This window comes from Phalangium opilio, unplaced genomic scaffold, assembly GCF_054372755.1.
Source record: "Phalangium opilio isolate 3A_F unplaced genomic scaffold, DU_Popi_V2 ptg000344l_1, whole genome shotgun sequence".
In the NCBI taxonomy this organism is placed as follows: Eukaryota; Metazoa; Arthropoda; class Arachnida; order Opiliones; family Phalangiidae; genus Phalangium; species Phalangium opilio.
In genome coordinates, this window is record NW_028324227.1 from 3,414,269 (window position 1) to 3,440,897 (window position 26,629).

Consider the following 26,629-nt stretch of genomic DNA (forward strand, 5'->3'; position numbering starts at 1 on the left):
CTCTCAATGGTCTTAGAAGTAGAACATGATTTTTCGAAGGGTAGGACACTAAGACTAACTATACCACCATAAGTTTATAAGACACGTTCCATAAGTTCGTCACTGGTTACAAACTGGAGCTTGTCATGAAGTGAGTGACGTAGTTCATAGATTCGAGGTAAAGCGACGACGCCTGGTGAGGCCCTGTCAAAGGCTTAGTACAGACTAAATAGGAAGATGGATTGCAAAAACCGTGTGCAGTCACTTCTCGCTTCTGTCGTTCTCGAACTGTAAGTCTCTAGCATTTCGAAGTATAGAAAGTGTTACACTTATGGAACATAACTTATAAACTTATGCTTTATAGCAGTTCCCTCTGAATTTCTAACCGTCTATACCACACCAAAATAGCAAGTGTCCAACACTAACCCTATAATTCTAAGTTTCGTAAAAGTTTCAAAGCCTATGTTCTTAGAGTGTACCACGGTTTTCGTATCACCCTTAGTTCCTACATGCAGTATTCTGCCTTTGAACCGAACTGTCCCGTGACATTCTTGGTTAGTTTCCCATACTTATTAATACAGCGAAGGTAAACCGTTGCCCTTTCTTTATAAATATGAATAAACGGGAGGGTGAAGAAGCCAGGGCAGCCTGAGGATAGATAATAAGGGTTGACATTAATTTATTATTTGTTAAATTATAGGTTAAGTCAGACCCGGGACAAATTAGAGCCCTTAGTTTATTTATCCCGTAATTAAAGGAAATATATATTTTTTCGACGTGAAAACGTGCCATTTTCTTAGTCTGGAAAAATATTTAACCGCAAAAAATAACAATTTAATTGGCCCCCGATGGACCAGGTTGATAAACATCCAATGAGACTCAATATGTTCATGGGATTTAATATTTTCTACACCCTTAGCCCTAGGAATTGCAATGTTGCTGTCTAATGTAAAATGTTAGAGAAACTGTGTGTGGCTAGTAGTCTGCACTTTTTTACCCAAGTAGTTATGCCTCCTTGTGTAAATGGTATAAAACCTCTTAGTCTGCAAACTATGTATTCAACATTACAGTTAAGATAAAAAATACCTAACAATTTTGTCTACAGCCAAATAATTCATAAAGATTCTGTTGTTTATTTTCTTGGTTTATAACCAACATCGGCCAGACTTGAACCCAATCCGCATTATATTCCAAGAAGATTGTTGGCGTATGAGAGATATTGGGAATTTCTAGTGAATACGAAAAGAGAGAGAGAGAGAGATACAGGAGAGAGAGGCAATGGCTATATATATCCCGCTGTGGAGATTCATCGGAGGAGGCATTCGGTAGGAAAGAAACGGTTTCTTTAATTAACCTCGGACCTTAAAAGCCTCACGGCAGCCACCCTAGCTAGCTAGTTCCACCACGCTACACAGAATTGACGCATCGAACTAAAACGTTTATTGAATTTAAGTTCGCTTGCCCCAAACAGCGAGCAAACAAAATAAGAGATACGACGTTCAGATAAAAAAGATCTTTCGTGAATCCTTGGGTCCATCTTTCTTATTTTCCCACCCAAAAAAAAAGAGAAGTTTAATTTTGCCCATCGCGATACGGGGGACCCAAGAGTGAACCTACGCAATTCGTTCTGTCGTTTTATGGTTGGTTTTACCATGGTTTTACAGCCCTACATCCGATTTTGCAAAAGATTCTCATTTCTCAATTCTCAAAAAATAAGAAAAAGAAACTAGCACCAGCACCACACATTTTATTTTTTATTTTCCCCCTCATCGGATAAAATTTCCGTTATAATAAATGGGCATTTTCTTAGGGGTGGTCGTCCATACCCCTAATCACAAAGTTCCTATTTTTAGGGCATGCATGCAGGAACCTTTTCTGAAAATCGAAAATAGAGAAGGTTCAACTTCAAACTCACGAGGCACAGTGAAATAATCCGTACGAAGCCCGAGGGGTTTTGCCTAAAGGTCAAATAACAATTTGGTGACTAATCTTTTAATTGAAATTTCCCTCGCATTTCATGGATCTCTATACTGTACAGTATATCGTATAGTCGTTCTTGAATACATTAAATGATTCATATAAGAAGCAAATTCTAGGCATTAACAGCACTGCATCCTCTGGTTGGCCCCCAAGTCCAACAAACAAAACTCAATAGTTTTGACTAACTATATAGATAGTTCTCAACTCCGGATAAACTTAGAGGAGAGATCTATGGGCGAAAAGGCGAGAATTTCATCGACTCCCGATTCCCGAAGCAAAGTCTCTTAGAAAAGTCGGGGGTGTTCGGTAATGGTCACTACAGATGGTCTTTTTCGCATCACGAAGGGATGAAGGAGGATGGAGAGGGAAGGGGGGCGAACTAGAGTAGGGTCATCCGAGGACAGGAAACGCCAGGGACAGGGAGGGCTGGTCGGAATTAGTCGACACGGGGTCTTAATCCCACCCATTCTGCCACCCTTTCCAGAAGGCTGAAGAAAAGCATCTAGAAGAATTCCCTTCTTAACATCCAGCGCGGTTATTTTGAATCATCATTCCATCACTACCAGTGCAAGTCAATGCTGCTCTTCGGCTTCCCAATGGCCCGATCGAATAACACACCCAGCACCCAGATCGGTCGTCACGCGTCGAAAACGATGGGAATCAATTGGCCATCTTTTATTTTTACCACCAGAAAACGTTTTTCAAGGTCAATATCAAGAAGAACATTTCCCTGCTGACATACCAGGGTCCCTGTGACACGGTCTCCCAGTTTTTTCTTTTTCTCCCCAAAGAACCGGCGATGTTTTTTAACGTCTGGGTCACAACATAAACATTTTTCGCGTCTTATAACTGTCTCCCATAGCTTTCTAATCTTTGTCTTACACAAAAAAAAAAGATTCCCGATTCCTCCTATTGGGGGAACTTATATTTTTGAGACTCTTGAAAAAAATTTGAAAAAGAATGGAGGATTTTTTATCGCCATCATGGTTTTTATAACTTCTTTATCGTCTATTACTTCCCATGGGTTCCCCAAAATGTTTGGGCAAGAACGGGGGGGGGGGAACAGGTATGGTATAAAATGTCGTAAAAACTGACATGGACTCGATCGCTCTCACTTTATAGTAGTAGTTTAGTTTTAAAAGTTTGCATCCACGCCCAAAACCAAAAGCTTTTAGATATGGAGAATATTAACGTGGAAGACATGTACCAGCACCTCCTTCCATGAAAGTCACGACGCCCGACCATGCATGAGAGTTAAAATAAAAATGATCGAGACCCGACGTTTATATTGAAAAATTTGGGTTTTAAATTATTACGGTTATGAACTCTGAGAAATGGGACGGTGAGGAAAAGCGCATCTAATACCCTAATCATGGTTAATGGTCAAATATCTGACCCTTCAGACAGAAGGAGAAACTTCTATTGGAGTGTGAAGATTAATTTGTGCAATTCTCGCTATTACACTGGACTACGGGATTACTTAGCCTTTGACAGCGCCTCAGGAGGCGTCGCTTACGAGAATCTATGACGTTTCACCTACGTCACTTCATGACAAGCTCTCAGTAACCAGTGACAAACTTCCATAATGAGTGCAACGTTTTTTCTATATATGCTGGAATTTGCATTATCATTTAGATAATACAAATTCCAGTCTGTCCAATCTTAGAAATTGGACAGACGTGAGCTTGAGATGCGTGTTAAAACGAATTATTCACATTATAATACAACCATTTTAATTTGTTATCACAATGTAACGCAAAAAAAATTATTAAGACGTTTGGAAACAGCCTCCTTTCTTTTAATTAAGGCACGATTATGATGGGGTCCTTTTCGTGTAGGCCCTAAACTGGTGATTAAGAGTGGCTATCGCTACCCACATACTTATCTTTCTGATAAAACCCACCAAGTATTAAATTGATTAATCTATTAATTCAGCGTGCGCCGCGATTCTAGGGAGGTACCGAGGATGGTTTTGGTATTCATTAATTACCAAGTTATTAATTTTCCCATCTTGCCATTCTTTTTTTTTTTTCTTTTCGGTGTACTTTGACTATAACCGAGCATCCACCACCGGATACAATCCATCATAAGTTTCGTTTTTTACATGCCCGGAAGGCGTTAAGGTATCTTGTTTATAAGCGTAGCTAAGCGAACCGATTTTCATCCCAAAAAACATTGCTCTCATCCAAAAAAAGGTTTAACATCTTCATTTAAGTTTCTAAATGAGTTTTTCGTCAAAATTTTTCGATAACATCTTTTTTATCTGTAAACTTGATAATGTGTCAACTATAGCGAAAAGACAACAAACCTGACAATATTTACACGAGAAAAATGAAAGGACGGTGTTACAAATTAATTTCACAGGATGTTTCTGATAAGCCTGGCATAGATTAAGGGGATGTTCTTTGTACATTTTGCTGTACGAGCCACTGTTTTAGTGTTATGATTAGAGTATTTTAGGGATGACCCCTGAATTAAATTAGTTTCTTCTAAATTAAATTTAAGGGATCATCCATAAAATAAACTTCAAAACAGTGGTAAGGACGGAAAAAGGTCATATAACATTTTCTGCTCAAAATCGCCCAAAGAACACTGCCTCTTAATTCTTATCAAAACAACTTAAATAATAATTATTAACTGTTAATAAGATTATTACAGTATCATAATACTGCAAAACTGGGCAGATACATGCATGGGGACTAATTTTTTCAATTTAAAGATTATATACTTTAAAGATTAAAGAGCTAAAAAAAGTTTAGTTTTACGAGTAAAAACAAAACCGGTACTTCATGCGATGAAACTTAAATTTTTGACGTTATAGCAAAACGACAGCTATAAGCCATGAACCCTCCGTATCCCCCCTCCCTTTCTCAATTCGGGATATCGTTATAAGTATTTTAAAACTATGTAACCCGCCTGGTAGATTATATTTTTTTTATAACCTCGTGGTAAAGAATGTAAGACTTTAATATACGTTTAATATAACGAATGATCTTCGAGAGAAAACGACAGCGTCCAACTAACAACAAAAAATGGATGGAATAAGGCATGATATTCCCAAAATGGTAGGTAGAGTGGATGAAGGGGGATGGGATGTATGTACTTATGAAGGAGTAAGTTCCTTTACGCTCACGTAATTGACCCTTGACCTCAACCCTCCATGAAGTCGCGTTGGGAGCTTTTGATAGTTATAATAAAAATCTATACACCGGCTGCAAAAGGCCAATGATTTCGGGAGTTTTTTTTATGCTGTAACATCGCCAGAAATCCATTAGTTGAAGTATGAAAAAGTTTAGATAATATAACATTAGTGGTTTAGTGTCGTCCGCTAGCCCGAACCATGACCTTACCCTAACCAAGAAGTGATATCTAGTTTATTAGGGAGAAGGTAAAAGATGCCTAAGTACTCGCGTGCCATAGTCCCAGTCCCCCTTTCAAAATACAAGGGGGACGTTTAATAAGGCCGCGCTATTTCGCCTCTCCTCAGTCGGAAAATACGTAATTTTCGTCATTCCCTTCACGCTGACGTGAGTTTTCAAGAACCAATGAGATGCTGGTTGAAATTTAGAGGCGGGGATTAACTCCGGACCTACGTTTGGACAAGAGGTAAAGCTAGAAATATGGCGAATTTATACTTTCTCCCTAGTAAACTAGATATCGCTTCTTGTCGTAACTTTATTAAAGAAGACCGCTGTAAATTAGCTTCACTCCCAAGGAAATTACTTCAACTTATAGACTTCTCAATAGAGGCTGAAGAAAAATCTTGTAAAAAAATTTTGTAAGATATATTTAAAGATGGGGGGGGGCATTTACAAGGGGGGGGGGCGAATGTAATGTCACTCGAATATTATTATAAAGTTGGTAAAGAACTAACTAATGCGTGTTGTCTATACTAGAAAAGGTTACGTTCAGAATAAGGTATAATTAGCATTTTTACCTCTCCGAGTGACGTATGTCACGGAGAGGTTCTAAATTCGACGTGTCTGTCTGTCTGTCTGTCTGTCTGTCTGTCTGTCTGTCTGTCTGTCTGTCTGTCTGTCTGTCTGTCCGTTGTTATACCCACGTGACCGCGTTCGCAGTTTGCAGATCGGAGCAAACGTGTATTCAATTTCCAGACCGCATTTACAGTCCCGGAAATTGTATTCCACTTACAGGCTATAACTCCATTGTCTGTCTAACAACTGTTCATTTGTCCGCCCCACATGGACACCAGTCTGAACTTTCTAGCTTCTAAACACCACCATCTTCTAGTCTTTCGCCCATTCCACATGGACACCAGTCTGTACACCTGGCTTCTAACACCACTATCTTCTGGTCTTTGTTTTTGTCCATCCCACATGGACACCAGTCTGTACACCTGGTTTCTAACACAACCATCTTCTGGTCTTTGTTTTTGTCCATCCCACATGGACACCAGTCTGTACACCTGGCTTCTAACACCACCAACATCCTTAAGGTTAAGACATACGCGGCGATCGGCTAGGGTTACGAGAAACGTCTAGCCTTCCAATGGAGGGGTCTTCCTCCAAGGTTCACGCAATTGCGATGTTCTTATCTACAGCCGCGATTCGAATCCCTTATATACTACCTATTTGAGTAAGTCGAAGCAACCGGCGTATGCTTCATTTCAAACGCCAATATTAGTCAAGTCTCTCTAGAATGTTTAATTGTTCTATATCAAAACGATGTAACGTTCAATAAGGCAAACAACTGACGAAGAAAATATTTAATATTAATTATATTTATTTTAATATTTAAGATAATCTTGTTTCTCATCTCAAAATTAATACGGAAAGAGTTAAAAAGCAGCTTATTTTTTTGTCTGTGTGTGTCCGTCCGTTGTTACACTAGTGCGTCGCGTTAGCAGTTAGCCTTGTGTTGATGTGTTAAGAAATCATACAGAACCTTAATATTCCCTTTTTACATAATATAAAGTGAATATGTGGAAGTATTTTTCGTAATTATGATGCATTTAGTAGTTTTGTAGCTTTAAAGCTCTGTTTCATTTTGATATTCCAAAGATTTTTTTTAATATTGTTATTTGAAATGGCTGTTTATATATTACTTAAGCTATACGACATCTGTATATAGAATAATCCTTGGTTTAGTGACTTCATGAAGAAACCTAAGACCTAGACTCCGGCGGGTAAAACAAGTATTATCCGCAATAGGCTTAGTGAAACAAAGTGTAAATTATTGAGGCCTGAAGTGAAGTAAACTTTTGGCTTTGATTTTCGTGTCTGAAATGAAGAGACATTAACGGTTCAGAGTGAGCCGAAAGTTAAATACACTCTTAAATAATCAGGTAAAGATTTTATAATAGAAGAAAAGATCATGGTGGCAATTAGATTAGTAAAAGGGCTAGTGGTAAACGAGTAGCTACAGACTTTTTATTCTCTTTACGGTGCGCTATGACTATTAGTGCGTCTGGGTATAATTTAGCTTTGGTGTTATTTAACGTTAACATTCGTGTTGGCAAACTAAGAATATTGTTGAGGTGAGACGAGACGATTGTGTTTACACTGAAAACCAGTTGTGAATGTAGCTACCAGAATATAGGGTAAACAGCTGAAGCGTAGACTTCATTTCCTGTTCTTTTCCCCATTGACTGATTTCCATGTGTCCAAGATTTATCCTTATTGGATGTAAAATGTCGTCTACTTTACTGTTTGCTATGTTTGGAATACTACTTCAATATTTCGTAAATTTTTACTTCAAAAAAGTGAAATAACTCCATATCTGGGTAAATAAGTTTGTAGTAGTAGACCTCTTGACTCGGAGAGGTAATATTTTGGTTTTCCCAACTTGTTAGGCTTGCAATATTGTAAATATATAACTCGTTTCTTTTCGGTATTTATGATAACTCGGGGAAATGTACGAGAAAACATCGAATTCCACGAGATTTCAGTCGAAAAAAAGATTGGCCGAGACGCTAATAGCTCATAATTTTGGGGGAAAACTCATAGAATTTGATGGTTGGTAATCGGTGCCATAAAAACAAGAGGCCGAAAGTTTAAATCCCAATAGGTTTCTCTTTATGTAAGTTTTTTTTTTAAGGATCAATGTCCGGCGTTCAAATACTATAAATATATATATTTTATATATATATATATACGAATAAAAGATGAACGTGTTCTTTCTTCCTTCTTTTTAAGAGAAAAATCATTTTGAAATAAAAACCCACGCAAAAAGCGTCATTCGAATCCACATTTTCTGGTAAAATATTTCGTTAAAGGGAAAGTTAAATATTGAAATGAATTTACTATCAATTACTAACTAAAACGTATAACGCAAATTGGACGGTTTTGGCAAATTGAAGCTTCGAGGGAAAGACTTCTACCGGGGGTCCATTATGAAATGCATTGAGATCTAGCCCCTAAATGTTGTCTTTCCACTTAATACAATTTTAATTTTGTTGAACTAAGGTTCAATGGGAGGTTCAATTTATTATTGCATAATTTCAATAAAAGGCCAAACTAACGAGTGAAGAAATAATTTTATGTCCTCAAATTCTCATCCTAACGCGTTAAGCGCTTCATAATATCGCCTATTGCCATATATTTCAATCTTAAAAGCTGAGAAAGTAAAGGATAAACACCCCCTTACTCTAACGCGTACGTGTACGTCTAGACAACCCCCTAATGCACTGTAGAAAATGACGATTACCATCGACACCTTCGAGTAAGATACACGGTTCATCAAATTACACTTCAATCTCCCTTTAGTAACAAACTAAAACCAAACGCATTCGGCAATAAGAAAGAATGACTTCAAATATTTCATTGAAACTTTGGAATAAACTGGGGGGATAATTAATAGCGGTCACTGAAAGTCAAGCTTGTCTGTGGTATCGATACACTTATCGTTATAGTAATACCACACAGTGACTTTACTGCCAGGTTAAAATGGAGCGTAAGTAACCAAAGGATTTTTTTCTTATGAAGGATTGGGAGAAAAGAGATTTGGGTGGTCGAGACATCAATCGTATTGAAAATTTTTTTTTTCTCTTCTCAAACACAACTAGAAAAGTCAAAATCGGAATTTATAAGAAGGTAGATGTTACGCGATGCTTTTGTTCTTGGAGATTTAAAAAAAAAATACTCGAGAGGTATGTAAGCCCACATTGAATCTTTTTTCTCTCTTCTGGGCTTAAAAAACATTTTTAAATTTTTTTGGCGTAATACTAAGGAAATTTGAATAGAAAGGCAGGCGTATTTTGGATCCTCCCGCTGCAAAGAGTTTTTCAGTATCTTTCTTTGCATAAAGTGGGTGGGGTTATTCGACATCATGCCCAATGTCTGAAAGATAATATGCCTAATTTAACTATAGCTCTCTAGACTTATGATGACCTTGTCATTTTTAAGAGGTCACTAGTCTCATCAGAGAAGGACAAGTATAGATTTTATTAAACCATGCGTTTCTGAAAAGTATGCCATAAATTAAGGGGCATGTTCTTTGGGCGATTGAACTTCTATGACATTTTACCCTAAGGGACACGGTTTTCAAGATAAGATCATAACCCAAAAACAGTGGCCCGCCCGGACGGCAAAATTTTCGACTCAAAATTACCCAAAGAACATCTCCCTTAATTAATACCAGACTTATCAGAAACACCCTGTATATATCTTAATAGATATAGGTGTATTCCAACACATAATTTCGTGATAACTTCAGAAAAATTACGTTTACGGCTTAGCTTAAATCTATATTCATAGAGCAGAACGCTTTTCTACGCGTGTAATTTCATATTTCAGCATTTCATTTTTACCTCAAAATAATTAGACTTATTGTAAATATTCTTCTAAAAACTAATAATGAACGCCAGACTACGACGACTCCAAATTTTAAAAAAATAAATAAAAGCGGGCATATCTTTATGAATGAACGACAAAACACGTTCCGCGCGTGCCCAAGAGAAAAAGAAGTAAGGAAAAAACGTAAAGATACCCTACGTTTTTCTTTAAAAAAAGAAGAGCCCACGAAAGAGGTCAAGGGTGCTGGGCTAATCTCTAAGTAAAAAAGCATCGAGCGTTATGCTTATTCTCGTGTGTCTCGCTAAATCTCGTTTCTATTCTTGCATACGGGGAAACGAGAGAATTACAGCGTACGCCGCTCGCAGTCATCGCGTAAGACGATCGAGGTTGACTGGGAGGGATTGGCTAAAGAGAAGTAGAGGACAGGACACGCGCGTAGGCTCAAAAGACAACCAAGACAAAATTGCCTTCTCTTATTCCGTAACGGGCTGCACGTGTAAGAATTAGTTCCAGGCGCGAGAACGCAAAAAAATATAAAAAAAAATACCCAAAGTAGAAGCTGTAAAACCCGTAAGACATTGGTTTAAGTTTTTTTAAAAAAAATATATATATGCTTTTCTTTTGGGTGGATGAAAGTCGCGGATTTCGCGTGGAGCATGCCGTAATTGAAAAGAAAAATAGTTTACCCAAATTCTTAACTGCCATCCATCCCATCGCAAAGAGTTTTTTTAATATATCCAAAAATAATAAATTAAACTAACTAATATGATTGTTGACGGCAAGGGATCAATTTTTTATCCTTAAAGGGATACTTCAAGCTTTTTTATCGAAAGAGCGTATTTAATTATAAAAAAATGTCTTGGTTTGGACCAAGGCCGAAAAAACAAACGATATGTGTGAGGTTTATCAATTGACTGAAGTTTCAGATATTGAAATATTTTTCTAGTTATTTCTATCCACTCAATCTTTAATCAATATTTAATTCAATCAACTGATTTTACTGTTAATCGATCTAGTCCCTCTAAATTAATTGAAAAAATTACATATCTACGCTTTTTCAAGAACAATTACATTTTCCGAAAACATTTTATCATGAAATTAATTATTTTGAAGGGAGTACGTGTTGAGGGATTAGTATTGAATATTTGAAATGTTCTACTGGATGTCTAAAAAGAGCAAGCGAACTTTGGTATAACTCGAATGGAAAATGTAAATATTTAATAGATGCCAAAGCAGGGTGTTGCGCGAATTTATACATTTAATTTCGTATATAGAAATTCTTCATTTCTATTGCCGCCTCTATGAAGGTAAAGTTGCACTGGAACTTCCATTTCCGTACTTTAGAATTTCTTGGTCATAACTCAGTCTTCATTTGAAACGTCACCACCCCTTTCTACATTGTTGGCGATACTTTTACACCGGTTACGTATTACGCGTAATCATTTTAGCAAGCGCAAAGATCAGGGGCGAGGTGTATTCTCCCTCGCACCAAGGGTCATCGCCAGACGGTGCCAAAGTTCACTACGGGCAGGAGGCTAGTCAACTAGCACTGCCTATAGCGGTGTTTCTAAGCGAGCGAGAGAATGAGAGAAAACACCCCAATGGCGGGATCACACCTGTGTTTTAGTTTCTCTGTATGTAATTTCCAAAATGGTCTACTCACTTACAAATGTACACCGATTACACTGAGTGATCGGTCGTTCGGGCGCTAGCGAGTGTCAAGCCATAACCATAATCATTCATGTACACGAATGTTTTATAGTGTTGGGTTAATAAGGTTGGTGGGCAAGTCCGGAGTGTCATGTACCGTTTACTAATGTGAAAAGGTTTCGATCTATTGGCTGAGTGTGTTGCGACGGCTCAGATGACCCATACACTGGAACCACTGGTTATTATAAAACGCCATATGTTGGGAAAATAGAGGAAGGGAAGGGGTGTCGGAGTTAAATGTGACCTTCTTGGCATAACTAGTAGTGAATGATGTGTTTAACCATATTATTTCCGCGGGAAATGAATATAACAAGTCATTGGTACTGAGAAGTATATCTGTTTATGTGATCTTTACCCTTTACCACACAGCATAAACTTTTGCTTTGCCTTAAGTAGACGACATTCACTGTAAACGACAGTTATCAACAATTTAAAACAGATTTAAACTTCTTTTGGTGCAAACTTGAAAATTTGTCAAGCCAGCAACAATTAAAACTATGTCGGTCAAGGTGCTTACAAGTTAGTGATCATCGACACGAAATCCCTTCAAAATAGTTAATTTCATGATAAAATGTTTTCGGAAAATGTAATTGTTCTTGAAAAAGCGTAGATATGTAATTTTTTCAATTAATTTAGAGGGACTAGATCGATTAACAGTAAAATCAGTTGATTGAATTAAATATTGATTAAAGATTGAGTGGATAGAAATAACTAGAAAAATATTTCAATATCTGAAACTTCAGTCAATTGATAAACCTCACACATATCGTTTGTTTTTTCGGCCTTGGTCCAAACCAAGACATTTTTTTATAATATCTGTCACTTCAGTCTTAATGTAATTAAATTTTGAATAATTATGTTTGCTTTACCGTCATACCATTGCACTCTAAAATATAACGGTGCATTCAAACACCATTTATGCTGTTTTTTCCGGTGCCAAAAAAGACATCATTTATGGTGTACTTTAACCCCATTTTTATGATCAATTGACGCCATTTTCTAATATTATTTGCAAGTATTAAGGAAATATTAGGCATTTATGCACCATTTACAGTGGTTTTTAACATCTTTTTTAGGCAATCTGTTGAACTTCTAATATTACTTAGTTTAATGGTGTTAAAAGTAGGGAAAAAGTACGCTACCTATAACACATTATTAAACCAAGTCAAGTGAAAAACTGTGAAATAGTTGTTAAATATATTTTTTTCCATATTTAGCACCACGTTTATGGTGTAAAACAAACCCGTTAATACAACATTTCAAGTCCCTGTTTACCCATTTAAAGACCCTATTTCCCCCGTTTTAAGGCCCTATTGACCCATTTAGGTCTGATTAATTTATAAAGATTGAGTGGTTACGTAAAATGAGCAAAAATCCCATCTATTTTGTAAAACATTAAGCAAAATTTATAGTTTAGAAGAATGAAAAATTTTTAAGTCGCAGAAATGGACCGTTATAAAGCGATTCGCTTATTTTAATTTTTAAGTCAAATTACGTAACACTGTAACGAACTTAAACGAAGTTTGAACATTGAATGAGTTCCCAAAAACAATTTTCTAACGTAATATAGTGCCTATATTATTACATATTATTAAAAGCAAATATTTTTATTTTTAAACGCTGTCAACGATAAAACGTTTGTTATTATTGAACTATTTTTTTATTAAATTTATAGCATTTATAGGATAAATACTTCTACTATTAAGAGGCACAATGCTTTAAATTTGTGTCTCAATGAAACGTAACCTAACTAACATATGCCTTACCTAACCCGACCTATAAAACAAGCAATATATTCAACGTTTTTAGTTGAAGGACCTTGAAAAATAAACGATTTTTTTTGGAAAAGGCCCGCGTTCACGCGTTGTTTAGTAATGACCTAATATTAAATATCGATTTGTAAAATAAAAATAAAATTTTTATGCCATGAAATATTTTCCAATAAGCAATAATTGAAATGGGGGTAATTATGGACTTGAAATGGGGGTAAATATGGACTTGAAATGGGGGTAAATATGGACTTGAAATGGGGGTAAATATGGACTTGAAATGGGGGTAAATATGGACTTGAAATGGGGGTAAATATGGACTTGAAATGGGGGTCAATATGGACTTGAAATGGGTGTCAATATCGACTAGAAATGGGTGTCAATATGGACTTGAAATGGGTGTAAATATGGACTTGAAATGGGTGTAAATATCGACTTGAAATGGGTGTAAATATCGACTTGAAATGGGTGTAAACATCGACTTGTAATAGGTGTAAATATCGACTTGTAATAGGTGTAAATATCGACTTGTAATGGGTGTAAATATCGACTTGAAATGGGTGTAAATATCGACTTGTAATGGGTGTAAATATCGACTTGAAATGGGTGTAAATATCGATTTGAAATGGGTGTAAATATCGATTTGAAATGGGTGTAAATATCGACTTGAAATGGGTGTAAATATCGACTTGAAATGGGTGTAAATATCGACTTGAAATGGGGGTAAATATCGACTTGAAATGGGGGCAAATATGGACTTGAAATGGGGGTAAATATGGACTTGAAATGGGGGTAAAAATGGACTTGAAATGGGGGTAAAAATGGACTTGAAATGGGGGTAAATATGGACTTGAAATGGGGGTAAATATGGACTTGAAATGGGGGTAAATATGGACTTGAAATGGGGGTAAATATGGACTTGAAATGGGGGTAAATATGGACTTGAAATGGGGGTAAATATGGACTTGAATTAGGGGTAAATATGGACTTGAATTGGGGGTAAATATGGACTTGAAATGGGGGTAAATATGGACTTGAATTGGGGGTAAATATGGACTTGAATTGGGGGTAAATATGGACTTGAATTGGGGGTAAATATGGACTTGAAATGGGGGTAAATATGGACTTGAAATGGGGGTAAATATGGACTTGAAATGGGGGTAAATATGGACTTGAAATGGGGGTAAATATGGACTTGAAATGGGGGTAAATATGGACTTGAAATGGGGGTAAATATGGACTTGAAATAGGGGTAAATATGGACTTGAATTGGGGGTAAATATGGACTTGAAATGGGGGTAAATATGGACTTGAAATGGGGGTAAATATGGACTTGAAATGGGGGTAAATATGGACTTGAATTGGGGGTAAATATGGACTTGAATTGGGGGTAAATATGGACTTGAATTGGGGGTAAATATGGACTTGAATTGGGGATAAATATGGACTTGAATTGGGGATAAATATGGACTTGAAATGGGGGTAAATATGGACTTGAATTGGGGGTAAATATGGACTTGAAATGGGGGTAAATATGGACTTGAAATGGGGGTAAATATGGACTTGAAATGGGGGTAAATATGGACTTGAATTGGGGGTAAATATGGACTTGAATTGGGGGTAAATATGGACTTGAATTGGGGGTAAATATGGACTTGAAATGGGGGTAAATATGGACTTGAAATGGGGGTAAATATGGACTTGAAATGGGGGTAAATATGGACTTGAAATGGGGGTAAATATGGACTTGAAATGGGGGTAAATATGGACTTGAAATGGGGGTAAATGTGGACTTGAAATGGGGGTAAATGTGGACTTGAAATGGGGGTAAATGTGGACTTGAAATGGGGGTAAATATGGACTTGAAATGGGGGTAAATATGGACTTGAAATGGGGGTAAATATGGACTTGAAATGGGGGTAAATATGGACTTGAAATGGGGTAAATATGGACTTGAATTGGGGGTAAATATGGACTTGAATTGGGGGTAAATACGGACTTGAAATGGGGGTAAATACGGACTTGAAATGGGGGTAAATACGGACTTGAAATGGGGGTAAATACGGACTTGAAATGGGGGTAAATATGGACTTGAAATGGGGGTAAATATGGACTTGAATTGGGGGTAAATATGGACTTGAATTGGGGGTAAATATGGACTTGAAATGGGGGTAAATATGGACTTGAAATGGGGGTAAATATGGACTTGAAATGGGGGTAAATATGGACTTGAAATGGGGGTAAATATGGACTTGAAATGGGGGTAAATATGGACTTGAAATGGGGGTAAATATGGACTTGAAATGGGGGTAAATACGGACTTGAAATGGGGGTAAATACGGACTTGAAATGGGGGTAAATACGGACTTGAAATGGGGGTAAATACGGACTTGAAATGGGGGTAAATATGGACTTGAAATGGGGGTAAATATGGACTTGAAATGGGGGGTAAATATGGACTTGAAATGGGGGGTAAATATGGACTTGAAATGGGGGGTAAATATGGACTTGAAATGGGGGGTAAATATGGACTTGAAATGGGGGGTAAATATGGACTTGAAATGGGGGGTAAATATGGACTTGAAATGGGGGGTAAATATGGACTTGAAATGGGGGGTAAATATGGACTTGAAATGGGGGGTAAATATGGACTTGAAATGGGGGGTAAATATGGACTTGAAATGGGGGGTAAATATGGACTTGAAATGGGGGGTAAATATGGACTTGAAATGGGGGGCAATTATGGACTTGAAATGGGGGGCAATTATGGACTTGAAATGGGGGGTAAATATGGACTTGAAATGGGGGGTAAATATGGACTTGAAATGGGGGGCAATTATGGACTTGAAATGGGGGGCAATTATGGACTTGAAATGGGGGGCAATTATGGACTTGAAATGGGGGGCAATTATGGACTTGAAATGGGGGGTAATTATGGACTTGAAATGGGGGGTAATTATGGACTTGAAATGGGGGTAATTATGGACTTGAAATGGGGGTAAATATGGACTTGAAATGGGGGTAAATATGGACTTGAAATGGGGGTAAATATGGACTTGAAATGGGGGTAAATATGGACTTGAATTGGGGGTAAATATGGACTTGAATTGGGGGTAAATATGGACTTGAAATGGGGGTAAATATGGACTTGAAATGGGGGTAAATATGGACTTGAAATGGGTGTCAATATCGACTAGAAATGGGTGTCAATATCGACTAGAAATGGGTGTCAATATCGACTTGAAATGGGTGTCAATATCGACTTGAAATGGGTGTCAATATCGACTTGAAATGGGTGTAAATATCGACTTGAAATGGGTGTAAATATCGACTTGAAATGGGTGTAAATATCGACTTGTAATGGGTGTAAATATCGACTTGAAATGGGTGTAAATATCGACTTGACATGGGTGTAAATATCGACTTGAAATGGGTGTAAATATCGATTTGAAATGGGTGTAAATATCGACTTGAAATGGGTGTAAATATCGACTTGAAATGGGTGTAAATATGGACTTGAAATGGGGGTAAATATGGAATTGAAATGGGGGTAAATATGGACTTGAAATGGGGGTAAATATGGACTTGAAATGGGGGTAAATATGGACTTGAAATGGGGGTAAATATGGACTTGAAATGGGTGTAAATATCAACTTTAATTAATAATATAATAATAATCCTCATTTAATTGTAAAGATTAAAATGGAAAATTGAGACTGGGTGAAAGATAAATTTAGTTTTAATTTTAATTAAATAAGGTATCCATGAATTGAACCAAAAAAATCGTGTTTTGGGTTAGTTTCACCTTAATTTTATTTAAGTTTAAAGGTTTATCTCGATTAAGTTTAGTTTAAAGGTTTATCTCGATTAAGTTCAATTTAATTTAAAGGTATATCTCGATTAAGTTCAATTTAATTTAAAGGTATATCTCGATTAAGTTCAATTTAATTTAAAGGTATATCTCGATTAAGTTCAATTTAATTTAAAGGTATATCTCGATTAAGTTCAATTTAATTTAAAGGTATATCTCGATTAAGTTCAATTTAATTTAAAGGTATATCTCGATTAAGTTCAATTTAATTTAAAGGTATATCTCGATTAAGTTTGATTTGAAGGTATATCTCGATTAAGTTTGATTTGAAGGTATATCTCGATTAAGTTTGATTTGAAGGTATATCTCGATTAAGTTTGATTTGAAGGTATATCTCGATTAAGTTTGATTTGAAGGTATATCTCGATTAAGTTCAATTTAAAGGTTTAATCTTGATTAAGTTTAATTTGAAGGTATATCTCAATTAAGTTCAATTTAAAGGTTTAATCTTGATTAAGTTTAATTTAAAGGTTTTAGGCTTAATTGAGTTGAAATTAATGATGGATTATGGTTTGGCAATATTGATTTAGCTTATAAATTGAGCTTGTTTAGATGAGTTTTTAATTAGTTCCAACACATAGCCCCGTGATAAATTTGCGGTAACGTGAAGATTAACAATAAAATATGTTGTACTGGGGAGCCCGTTACAACGGATCACTACAAAGGTTACAATGTTAATGAATGATGTGATTCCATAGTTTCGCTTAAATACCAGTAATTAAATCAAATACCTAAACAATTCATAGCAATTCTGACATATAAACAAACAGCAATGAGGACTGTGGAAATAGCGAACGTAACCCTCTGTTTCCCACATGGTTACGTTGACTAATTAAATTACGTAAAGACAATGTTCTCCTGGATTAACCAGCACCACTGTTACTTATATTTCTGAATTAAACAATCCTCTCTTGGTAACAAACAATTTATAAAACGAAATATCATATACGGACTGTTGCAACAGGAAAAAATTGTTTTAACGAATCATGTCGTCCTCTACATTGGTTGAGTTTCAGGAATTATACCACACACCTTCTGAATTAGTAGCATTTTAGTGAGATTAACAAATACTAAAACCCTGTATACCTCAAAGGAATGTTGAATTAACTGCTATAGAAACAGTTATTGTAACGGTTGCGGAGCTTCTGAAATTTTAATAATACTTCTAAAATAAAATAAAGATAAGTCCTTCAAGTAGCAGCTCTTTTTCTACAACATACTGTTACTATCCTAAAGAGTAAAGATCAAGAAGCATCACTATTATTAAAATTATCCAAGTCTGTAAACCAAAAACGTTGCAACATAACCTTCAGCTTAAAAACGTGACGAGAGCGTAAGCCAAACTAGACGACACTGGAGGCTCGGAAGCTGGCTAAGTGTAACTGGGTTCTCCCGAGTCCCGACTCCGAGAATCCAGAATATATACAAATACAATACATAAGCAACCTAAGCCTTGGTCTTAAATAACATCCAAAAACCAATATCTTATAATATAATGAAATCAATTACCTTTAGTTTTATACCTGGATTGCTTTATTAAACAAAATTTCGACCTGATAGCAAAGTGTTTCTTAGCAAGAGTGTTACAGAAAATTTATAAAATGAAATAAATATTTTAAGCCGGTAAAATACTAAACAAGCGTCGACTGCTCAAAAACAAGTTAAACCATGGAGCCTGTATCTCTTTAAGATTCAGGCTCCATGGTTCAACTTCCACAGAATGAATCAAACTGAAAATGTCAACTTAACTTGTTATTAGGCACAAAGCTAGGCCCTCCCTTGTTCTCAATATGCTTGATAATTGAAGAAATGGGTATCAGCGCGCTAACAGGTTAACCTGACGTTTAACTCAAGAGCTGTATTTCCGTAATTAACTAAAATTAACATACTTAGACTTAATTGTTTCTGATAATACTAGCGGATCGCACACCCTGAATACTTAATTGTTAAATTAAGAGTATTCCGAAAAGTAACTTCGCTCTAGTTTTTCGGTTAGTGGTGGCTAAATATCACGAAAAACCCCATGTTAATCTCCATAGGAAAATTGGCAAAAGCATGTGAATTTTGCTTTAACGTTACAAAAGAGTATCAAGTCATATCTACAAGGGCCTACCGGCCCTGTAGAATAATGAATATAGCAATTGGAACCATGTTTTTATCTACAATATTAAAGAAGATACGAGGAATTTAAGTTTCCGTAATGGCGCGTAATGGGGAGTACCCCTATTGGATGCCTAGTACCTGAAGGATTCGTCCAATAGAGGTAGCCCCCAGTTCCCTTACGCGCCATTACGGAAACTTAAATTGCTCGTATCTTTTTAATATTGTAGATAGAAACATGGTTCCAATTGATGAATTCATTATTTTAAACGCTCTTTCGATTAAGAAAGAAAAAATCTTGCCCGAAGTATCCCTTTAAGAAATCATGCAAACTTGCACGGAAGCACTTCTTCCCTCAAACTAGGGCAAAAATTAAATTGTTAAAAATTTTCATGTGGTAAATGAACTACTTTCATTCCAGTATTACATGAATTATATACGTCTCCCATTCTTTTCTTTATTTTTTTCACAATATTTAAAAGTTCGCGTTATGTTTTTAATAGTCTTGGACTCTTTTCTTAATTTTCTTTTTTTCTTTCAAATTTTACCTTTTACAGCATTACAAAGCAGTTAGTTGCACCCACTCGGAATACTAAGAAGTCAACCTACGACGCGTTTTTCAATAAAAATATTTTCTTGACAAAAAAAAAATGACGAATATTTTTACATTTTTCATCTTTTTTCTAAGTATTTAATGCGTTACTGATCTAAATTATGCGAAATTTTCTTAAGAGTTTTTCTACAAAAAAAATTGTACATTTAGAAATCAATTTAAAGGTAATTAGAGAAATGAGGTCCTGGAATAATATTTATTTTAAGTTCTCTTTCTAGTCATAAGGATGTTAGAAGAAATTAGTAATTATATCTTAGTCTACATATATAGTCGATAATTAGAAAACGGTTTGTTTTTTTGATCTAAGGCGCGGAACTAAGTTGAATTTTTCGTAATTTTGGTTTTGGGTGTAACTCGGATAACAAAAGTCTCGGTATTATAGTAATTTTCCAATTTAAGAAAACACCCAATTTATGAAAATGTAATATTTTTTCGGCTAACTCTTGCCTTAAATAGGAGTGAACTTTGACTCTCTGTTGAACTCTGACCCACTTTGTTTTCAGATTAAGGTACTCTATGAAAAGTTACCTTAGTATTGAATTAATAATTTTGAAAATTCAAAAATATATTTTCCATAGGTTTGTCACTGGTTACTGAAAGCTTGTCATGAAGTGACGTAAATGAAACGTCATAGATTCTTGTAAAGCGGCGTCTGGTGAAGGCCTTGCCAAAGGCTTAGTATAGAATAAATAAAATGGACTGCAAAATTATCCGAGTGTATTCAATTCTCGCTTGTCGTTCTCGAACTAGCTCTCAAGAAGCATTACGAAGTATAGACAGTGGTCATACTTATGAAACATATCTCATAAACTTATGGTACAATATAGGAAATTTTAAGAAAAGCGATTTACCAACTGAACTCATCCAATCGTATCATTAAAAGCGGATATAGATATATTATAATCATAAAAAAAAACATACGCCACACATTGATACATCTTGGGAGGTAACTATATGCCGTATAACATTAGTCTGAGAAAGAGGGCTATAAAAATCGCATCATTTCCTAAAAGTAATTCAATTCCCCCGTTGCATCATCAAAAAACATCAACATAAGTGAACGTTATATATAAAAAATATCCCCTCACGCAATATCAAACTTAAACATTAGTAGAAAATAACCTATATAAAAAAATCCAAGCTCATCAAGAACACAATTGCACGGCGAACTCGGTAGCTAATATGCTTTGGTAGTATTCAATCTACGTTGCCGGAAAAGTCCTGAATCTTCTCAGCAAGGATGGCATAACGTACCCAGGATTACCTCAAATAAATTGTTGAAATCAAACTCTATTAAGTTGTCTGTGGATTGGTAATTCTGTCGCAATGCATCATGGGTATTGTAAATGACCAAATATCAATTTGCATAATTGATTAGATGTAAGTGAAGGGTTTGATGAAGGGTATTAAATATTTTTTTAAAGGAGTTTATTTCTCATATTAGAGAATGTTTATATAGAAATTGTTATTGGAGTATTTAGTGTGTCTTTCAACAAATCCTGGGTACGAAGTTTATCTCATCCATGTTCGAAGCAAAGCAGAGGTAGTAACGGAGAATCCAAAGAAATGTTTACGTATAATCTCTTTTTATTCCGTTTTGTGTGGAACAATGTTTGATAAAGGTGTTCGATTCGCATACAACAAATCCAGGGTACACGAAGTTTATCTCAATCAACGGAGCAGGCACATCCCAAGAAATGTCATCACTAAAAAGCTCATGATTTTTACCCCTTTTTCTTTTCCCTTTTATATCGTGCATGGCGCGGTTTCCGAGTTGTGAACGGGTGATAAAGCGCCGATGACTCGGATGAGACAATCGGAATCGTTCTTTAATAGAGACACTAGAGGCTAAAGAAGTCATTTCCCATAGGAAGAAATCACGATATAAGGGGGGCAAAAGAGAGGAAAAATCTGACGGCAAATGATTTCGGAGCCGGCCTTTCGGTTAAGCGTAACCGGGAAAAGAAAGATGGATCAGGGGATAATAATGGATCATAAGAAGAAGAAGAAGAAGTAGAAGTAGATAGATATCGGCGGACCGCGTGAAACCGATTTAGGGAGCCTGCCACGTGGGCGGTTGATAGTTCTTCCCGATAATACCCAGCTTTAACCGAAAATGTTTTTATCTATCTTCATATACGCCTTTATATCTGCGTGATGTGTGTCTCTCCGAGTATACTAGCTAGATTTGGACCACCATAATGTTACGTAAACAGCCAGGAGGGGATCTTTTCTTAAGTTGTTTCCACCTCAACGCTTTCCACATTACGATAAAGAAGAATTAAGATACGGCGAATGGAAGAGGGTAAACGTTTTTTATAACTTTCCCTATAAGGGGGTACGCGACAATTTAAGAATTATACGCTCGAAATCAACCTTTCGAGAAAGAACAAAACGAAAACGTAATGGTTGTTCACTTTATGTTTAAAACAAAAACCGGCAGCCTATAAGAATATTGATACGTATTATTAAAGACTGATGTATGTCTTACTCGGTTACAGCTTTCTCTAGAGATCTATTTATGACCAAGAATAATATAATACATAGAACCAGAAGTATGTAATACTTCTCTTGGAGAGAAGTGTACCATAAAGCAGGGTAATTGTAACATGAATCTTCCTAACATCAGATCATTTGGAGCAAAGATACTAAACCGAATTACATACGCGATAAATTGTTCCGCCATCATTACTCTATTAGAGCTTAACTATCTGCTTGTGAATTTTAGTCCCAAATCAAGACAATCAAGGTTTATGGGTTGATTGCTGAGGATTTGGTACCAAACAGTTGTAGAATTCACCCAACGGTGCGATTCCCATCTGAAGTTTGATGAGCAGGAGAGCAAATAAAAAGGGTGAGCCTGGGAAGACTCATGTTACATAACTAAAGCATTAAGAGGATACAGAGTGTCATTGAAAGTTAACGTTATACGTTGGAAACACTGATTGGAGAATAAAATGTAAGGAAAATTAGCATATTGATGATTTAGGGTCCAATGAAGCATTGAAGCCCGAATCCTATTTTTATAATGAACTTTCTAGCTTGGATCAACAAATTCGATCACGTTATGGATGGAGCTCTTGCATTCCCAAGGTGGGATGGATCCTGGATGGAGGGATTAATTTTGGCTAAACACCAAACTTCGATATATTATCCGACAATAAACAATGCCAAATTTCACTGGATATTCTTTAGTTTTCAAAAACATGCCTCAGACATAGGTCCTCAAAAAAAATGTTCCCTTTTTTCAAGCGCCGGTTGGTATAGTATCTTTACGAGTCAAGTCAACACCTAAACGTTTCAACGCCGAATTTAGTGACTGAGCATTTTTATCGAAACGATCCTGCTATTTCTATATCCCCATCATAGCTTCTTTAAGTATATATAGGTGATAGGAACTTTTTTTCATTTTTTCTTAAACCCCCAAAGGGACGCAAAATGAAAAGTCTTCGACAACACCACCACCGGCAGGCACGAGAGACCGGCCCAAAATAGCTCTATCGGATTCGAGTGAGTGTAGAGCTCCGCGAGCGAGAACATAGCGAGAGCGTCGTATAAAAGCGGGACGGGTGTTAGTTAATGGAACTTGATAGATGCGGAGTCAACAAACTGCTAAGCCTAAGAGTCAATTTTTTTGTCCAAGAAAAATCGCGAACTAAGCAATATCAGGGGAACAACTTTCGCCCGCCCGAACACCGCCATCCCAAAAACTAAACCTAAACCCAAAGGATCGAGCTAGAGATGAGAGAGAAAGAGAGAAAATATTCATTTCTAAATTTAGTCGGGGGCGGCAGTAAATATGATTCATTTCTTTTTATTACGTTCAAGTCTAAGCAGTAAGGAAAAGAAGTTCTAGCAAGAAAAAGAAAAAATATATATATATTGAAACTCCTCGGTCGTGCAGCTAGCTATAGCCGCTAGCTGCCCCCTTTTTTATTTGTTTTGGAAAAGCATTGAATCTCGACAGAAAGAACCGGCGGCGAAGAAATCTCTCCGTCATGAATTTTCTAGCCCATAAAAATACCGCGCTCGGCTTCTCTGTCTAATAACGAGACCCGTTTTTCACTCTCATCACGAAAAGCTAAATTTGGATCCGACTCAAGGATCGGTACGGAGGATGGAGCAAGATATAGAAGATGAGGGAAATAAGGGGGATTCGAGAGAAAAAATACAGAGAGAGAGATAGAGGGATTGGGAGAGGGTGATGAGGATGAGGATAGCATCATCCCCTATCGAAGGATTTGTTCGGGAGCAATCGGGGATAGAAATTCTAGCCCGCGCCCGCGTCGCATCACTCTGAATCCATGAAAAAGCAAGAAGCCAAAAAGAGCTTGATCTTTGCTGTTCGATACCGTTGGAAGTATAAAAAAAAAAGAAATTTTTTTGGGGTCTTTTTCTTACTCAGTTGACGTTGTAAAATAAATACATTCCAACTTTTTTTAGATGTCTGACATTTTGGAGAGGAGAAGAGTTATACCAACGTTTTGAGCAAAAAAACATTTTTAGGTCTAATTAATGTATCTCAAAGCTTCTTCCAATATTTCATGAAATTTGAAAGATAAAATACTTTGTTGTTTGAATGATGTCATAAAATGCAGGGTACACGTGTAGCAGATTAAAGAATAGTGTTTTCTCTGATATAATTACCCTTAAGTCTGTAAAATCGTAAGAATTAAAGTTGAAACCATCTTCACAAACTTTCTTAAAGTCAGGAGTTAACGATGAAAATCAATCTCAAATAACGAAAGCGTATTAACGTTCTAACGATTTTTAACAAAAAGAAAAGCTATAGGTTAAGTATCTTCGAGATTTTCAGGCGGGAAGTCGTCGAGCGAGCCGCGTGGAAAACAAGAGTTTGTTCATCTAAGTCACTGTATTGATGGAGAAAGAGAACGCTTTAACGTTTAAAACAAGCTGAAATTCTTTTCTTGACAGAAGTAGAATGACTCTGAATGAAAGAGATCGAGAGACAGACACTGAAAAAAGACTCGGAAACGCGTGCCACGAGTCAAGCCGCACTTAAGGGGAGGTGGGATATAGGAACAAGACGAGCAAGAAGTCACGCATAGTCTTAAAAGCTTTAAATTAAACTCAATAGAAAAACTAAAGGCTATTTAACAAATAGTTTGCTACAGTCTTAGTATTCTACGGGATCTCTTACATCTATTAGTTTGCTTAATTGTTTAAGCCTTCTAAAGGGTCTCTCTTACTTCTATTAAAACCACGAACGAATCACCATTAATAAGCGAAGTCCTCCATAGAGGAGTAACACAATCTGTCATTAGCATAAAAATATGGTGTCGCACAGTTTTTGCCACCAAAATAACTTCGCCAATCATTTTACTCGATAGAAAATGTGTACCTAAGTTCTGTTTAACAAGTTTACAAATGGATCTTAAAATATTCAGTTGTAATTAACAATGTCCCAAAACCAAGCAACAACGCAAGATGTACCACACACAACTATTAAAGCAACAGTTCGAGAACTGCGTATAAATGCAACAAAACTCAAAAAAGCTCAAAGTCAATTCACGCGAATCGGTCGCCCTAGAAAATCTCTCTGTTATTAGGCAAAAATCCCAAGTCTCCTCCCGCTCTTCATTCTCCATCCACGTTTAAAACAAAGGATGACAGGGGTCACGTGTATGGTGTAGCATCGGGGCATTTAGAGCGAGATATGTCGGGGAGAAACCAGAAACTAGATTACGCGCTATAGTTTGGGTATTTTGAAGTCAATGTGTGGTGCCATAGGGGATTTATTTCTTCATTCCAACTATACAGTTCTCATTCCTCGATAAGGACATATGGTAAATACGCGTAGAAAGAATGTTCTTTTCTTCTCAGTTTTTGCACTCATTCTGGAAACAATGTAAGATTTGGGACAGAGAGGAGACGGAAAAGTTTCTCCGAACTTCTACTAAGTTACTCGCGTGCCACGTCAGAGGAAATTGAAGACAAAATATTACGTAGAAAGATTCTTTTAAAAGGGAAAGAATGGCTTTCTGATGGGCAGCACGTGCTAATTCGTTGTAGGCCAAGAACAAAATATGGAGAGTTCTTCATTACTTTTTACCCCAAAAACAGAAATGGCATCCCTTATATTTGTGAATTTTGCAAATTCCCCGCTTATAATTACCGTGCCGAGTTAGGAATGTTTCATTTTCCACGTTTCTAGGCTTAAATAGGTTTTCCGTCCCATTGGGCAAAACATTTTAAGGGTCACGTGAGACTACAATGACTCGCAATATGTTAGGCCTAAAAATAAGTCTTTGTCTGCCATGAAGTGAAAAAGCAATGATTTACTAACCTTTATACCTAATTAATTTACGGTATGATAAACATTTTAAGTATTTTTTTAGGCTTAACGCATGCAACCATGAGGGTTCGTTGCGATATTTAGTCTAAAGGTCAAAGTTGAAAATTCATTACCTGAATAATTTGTTTATTCCGTCTGATATCTTCGGGAATCGAGTCGCGTTCTACTTTGGGTCTAGCGGTTACCTGAAAACGGGCACAGACCAATTAATAAATTTGTAAAAATTCTACCCTAATAACAATAATTAAATTATTTAACAAAATAATCGAGGGCCCCAGTTTCAGCAGACCTTCAGACTAAATACAATACCGACCATTTATCAAATAGTTTTAAAACACTCTCTTGGGTAATACATAAATTTATAAGATATGTTCCATAAGTATGACTTCGTAATGCTAGAGACTTACTGAGAGCAGAACGATGCGAGAATTGACTACACTCGGTTAACTTTGCAGTCTGTTCTAAGCCTTTGACAGCGCCTCACATGGCGTCGCTTTACCTCGAATCTATGACCTTCGTCACTTCATGACAAGCTCT

At 36.5% G+C, this 26,629-nt stretch overlaps 1 protein-coding gene and 1 long non-coding RNA gene across 3 annotated transcripts in view; both read right to left on the bottom strand.

Annotated features, from left to right (window-relative positions):
• Nucleotides 1-26,277, bottom strand: part of LOC149610107 (AT-rich interactive domain-containing protein 3A-like) — a gene marked incomplete at its 5' end in the record, with an annotated part of 80,527 nt that extends 54,250 nt beyond the window's left edge. The window contains one exon of the mRNA XM_089859755.1: nucleotides 26,206-26,277. Within this exon, the coding sequence (XP_089715881.1) occupies nucleotides 26,206-26,277 (72 nt within the window). The remainder of the gene's footprint in view (nucleotides 1-26,205) is intronic.
• Nucleotides 17,603-19,175, bottom strand: LOC149610109 (uncharacterized). Of its 2 annotated transcripts, none has more exons than XR_016376878.1 (2): nucleotides 18,573-19,175; nucleotides 17,603-18,466 (listed from the first exon to the last, which is right to left on the bottom strand). It is a non-coding gene; the product is annotated as an uncharacterized LOC149610109 (long non-coding RNA). The 2 variants fall into 2 exon arrangements; XR_016376879.1 differs by having other exon boundaries at nucleotides 17,603-18,509.
• Nucleotides 26,278-26,629: the final 352 nt, after the last annotated feature.